Source organism: Lathamus discolor, chromosome 24 (genome assembly GCF_037157495.1).
Source record: "Lathamus discolor isolate bLatDis1 chromosome 24, bLatDis1.hap1, whole genome shotgun sequence".
Classification (NCBI taxonomy): Eukaryota; Metazoa; Chordata; class Aves; order Psittaciformes; family Psittacidae; genus Lathamus; species Lathamus discolor.
The window spans coordinates 658,373-662,051 of NC_088907.1; the positions used below are offsets into that span (position 1 = coordinate 658,373).

Genomic DNA, 3,679 nt, shown 5'->3' on the forward strand with positions numbered 1-3,679 from the left:
GAGGAGGCGGCGGCGGCGGCGGCGCGGCCCCCCCCGACCCGCCCGGCGGCGCTGGGGGCCGGGCCGAGGGAGAGGCCTAAAGCCCGCTCCCAATCCCCGGGCTCGCCCGGCCCCCGCGGCCGGCGAGGGGGCAGCGCCGGCGGGGAGCGAGCGGGGGAGGAGGCGCGGGGGAAGGCCCCGGGGGGACACGCGGAGGGGGGGGGGGGTCCGTGGGGTGACCGGTAACGGGGGACCCATGGGGACAGCAGAGGTTTGGGGAGCACGGGGGTACCCGGGGGGGGGGGGGCAACAGCGTGGAGGGGGACCCATGGGGAGACGTGAGTGTGAGGGAGCCGTGGGGACAGCGAGGCATTGGGGGACCCATAGAGGCAGCCTCGGTATTGGGGATCACATCTGGGGTGAGCTATAGACATGGGTTTGGGGATCACATCTGGGGTGAGCTATAGACATGGGTTTGGGGATCCACATGTGGGGGGAGCTATAGACATGGTTTTGGGGGACCCATATATGGGGTGAGCTATAGACATGGGTTTGGGGGACCCACATCTGGAGTGAGCTATAGACATGGGTTTGGGGGACACCCCCCTGAACAACCTGGCATTGGGGACCCCCCTAAAAGGTGTCCTCTAAAAGGAGACCACCCCCCACCCCCCCCCAATTCCTGCCCCGACAAAATTCCCTGAGTTGAAAACACGGAAAAGTGAAAATGAAAATGAGCCCTGTTCCAGGAATCCGGGATACGGATCCGTGCGCCCCGAATCCGACCCCAACCGGCTTCACACTCCATGGGGGTGCTGATGGGCTCTTTGGGGGTGCCCCCCATAGGGGCGGGTTGGGGTCAGGGATGTGGCTTTAGGGTGAGTTGAGAGCAGCCAGACCCCTCTGCACATGGTTTTATTGGGGGGGGGGGGGGGGGCAAAGGCTGAGCTGGGCCCCCCCAGACCTCATGGGGGGCTCAGCCATGGGTCCAGGTCCCAGGGTGAGGATGGGGGGGTCAGATGGGAGGCACCCCCCTTCTGCTGGTGCCCTGGAGCTCCAGCTTCACCCCAGCGGTGGCGCCTTCCTCCTCCTCTTTGCCTTCCTGTGCTGGCCGGGACGGGCGCTCCAGCCCCATTCCATAGGGAAAACGGGGGTGCAGGAGCAGGGATGTGGGCACCCCCGGCTTGGGGGACAGCAGCGGTGCTGGGGGGCAGGCGGGGAAGGGGGCCCAGGTTGGGGGTCCCAGCGGGGGGGGGCAGGCAGCCAGGCAGGGCAGCAGCTCCGGGCCCCCAAACCGGCAGCAGGAGCTCCCCAAGTATGGGGGGGCCGCGGAGCTGTATTCTGAGGGCAAGAGGAGAGCGGGACTGGGGCTCCCCATCCTCTCCCAGCACAGCCACTGGGTGCTGCTGTGGGACCAGGAACCGCGGGCAGGATGCAGGCAGCGCCCTCCTGCCTGCGCCAAGCCCCGCGCCCCGCATCCAGCACCCAGTGCCGGTGCCCATGGCTGGGTGCTGGCCCCACACTCACTGCTCCCAGGGGTGTTCTCCCTCCTGTCCAGCGCGTCGGGGTGCTGGGGACCCCAGTGCGGGCTCCGCAGCGCGTTTGGCACCCACTGCGGGGACAATGAGGGGATGGGGCAGCACTGGGGACGGTGCTGGGTGCCCGGTGGGATGCGTGGATCCCGTACCTGGCTCGGCATTCCAGGCGGCCGGCACAGGCTGCGGGGATCCCACAGCGGGCAGCGGAGGAGGAGGAGGTGGCTGAAGTCGAACTTGTAGGTGAAGCGTTTGCCCTTGGTCTTGTGCAGGATGCGTTTGTTGTAGTAGTACCTGGGGGGACGGACACGGGCACCCCGGGATGCTCCCATGGGATGATGAAGACTCTGCCCCCCCACCACCCCGTGCCCCACATCCACCTGAGGATGGAGGGGGGGCTCTGCGGAACTATGGAATCATGGCGGGGAAGGGACCTTAAAGCTCATCCAGCTCGAGGGGCACCTTCCACAGCCCAGGTTGCTCCAAGCCTCATCCTGGAGCACTTCCAGGGCTCGGGAAGCCGCTGCTCACCTCAGCGCCCGGCTCAGTTTGTCGTAGTTCATCTGGGGTTTGCATTTCCTGCGCCCCCAGAGCCGGGCCACCTCGTCAGGGTCCTTGATGACGAACTCCCCGTCCTCGCCCTGCTGCCAGGCGATGACGTGGCGGAATTCCTCCCTCTGCAGCAGCTCCAGGATGAAATGCCAGAGCTGGATCTGCCGGGAGCCGCGGCTGCAGGCGACAGCGAGCGCTGCGGGGGAGCGGGCACCCTCAGGGACACGGGGACACCACCCCCGTGCCCCCGCTCCCCACCACAGGGTGCGGGCAGGGAGGGAATGGGGGGCTCGGGGGGGCCCCATCGCTGGGTGCTCACCTGGGAGCCAGCAGGAGCCGGGCAGCGCCGGGCACGGGCAGCGCCGCTGCATCCTGCAGCCTGCGGGGCAGAGAGGAGCCTGCGGGGGGCACCTGAGCAAGGGATGCACCAGGGATGCAGGCGGTAACCGGGATGTACCCGGGATGCAGGCACCATCAGGGATGCACCCAGCAGCGGGGATGCACCCAGCAACCGGGATGCACGCAGTAACGGGGATGAACCCAGCAACTGGGATGCACCCAGCAACCGGGATGCACCCAGTAACAGGGGCGCACCCAGCAACGGGGATGCACCCAGCAACTGGGATGCACCCAGTAACTGGGATGCACCCAGCAACCGGGATGCACCCAGTAACGGGGATGCACCCAGCAACCAGGATGCACCCAGTAATGGGGACGCACCCAGCAACGGGGATGCACCCACCAACTGGGATGCACACAGTAACTGGGATGCACCCAGCAACTGGGATGCACCCAGTAACCGGGATGCACCCAGCAACCGGGATGCACCCAGCAACCGGGATGCACCCAGTAACAGGGATGCACCCACTAACTGGGATGCACCCACTAACTGGGATGCACCCAGTAATGGGGATGCACCCAGTAACGGGGATGCACCCAGTAACTGGGATGCACCCACTAACTGTGATGCACCCAGTAATGGGGATGCACCCAGTAACTGGGATGCACCCACTAACTGGGATGCACCCAGTAACGGGGATGCACCCAGCAACCAGGATGCACCCAGTAATGGGGATTCACCCACTAACTGGGATGCACCCAGTAACCAGGATGCACCTGGCAACCAGGATGCGCCCACCGTCAGTGATGCACCCAGCAACCAGGGCGCACCCAGAAACTGGGATGCGCCCAGTAACCGGGATGCAGCCAGTAACGGGGATGCACGCAGTAACCAGGATGCACCCAGCAACCGGGATGCACCCACCATCAGGGTTGCGCCCAGCAACCAGGACGCACCCAGTAACTGGGATGCACCCACCATCAGAGGTGCATCCAATACTTGGGATGTAGTAGGCATGAACGCAGCACTCAGGATAGACCCAGCACCCAGGATGCCCTCGGCACCCAAGATGCTCCCACCATCAGGGATTTACTCAGCAACCGGGATGTAACTGGGATGCACCCAGCAATTGGGATACCCCGAGGATGCACCCACCCGCTGAGGATGGGGCTGTTCTGGTTGTGGCTGTTGCCCCCCATGGGGACGTGTCCTCCCTCACAGGGGGATCAGCATCACCCGAACCCCCAAACCCTTTGCCCTCGACCCCATCCTG

General features: G+C 65.7%; 1 protein-coding gene across 2 annotated transcripts; it reads right to left on the reverse strand.

Moving 5' to 3' along the window:
- Positions 1-886: 886 nt before the first annotated feature.
- Positions 887-2,233, reverse strand: LOC136004136 (ETS domain-containing transcription factor ERF-like). 2 transcript variants are annotated; one of them, XM_065660362.1, is made up of 2 exons: positions 2,046-2,233; positions 887-1,808 (listed from the first exon to the last, which is right to left on the reverse strand). In XM_065660362.1, exons 1-2 carry the CDS (start codon positions 2,075-2,077, stop codon positions 995-997), a joined length of 846 nt encoding a protein of 281 aa, XP_065516434.1. In that variant the 5' UTR covers positions 2,078-2,233; the 3' UTR covers positions 887-994. The 2 variants fall into 2 exon arrangements, with proteins under 2 accessions (XP_065516434.1, XP_065516433.1); XM_065660361.1 differs by lacking the exon at positions 2,046-2,233 and having other exon boundaries at positions 887-1,591; positions 1,667-2,036.
- Positions 2,234-3,679: the final 1,446 nt, after the last annotated feature.

Bases quoted from the DNA above. Each gene is read 5' to 3' on its own strand.
- LOC136004136 (XM_065660362.1), bottom strand. From the start codon at position 2,077: ATGAACTACGACAAACTGAGCCGGGCGCTGAG. The intron at 1,809-2,045 runs GTGAGCAGCGGC...CCGTCCCCCCAG, and splicing joins AAACTGAGCCGGGCGCTGAG to GTACTACTACAACAAACGCA.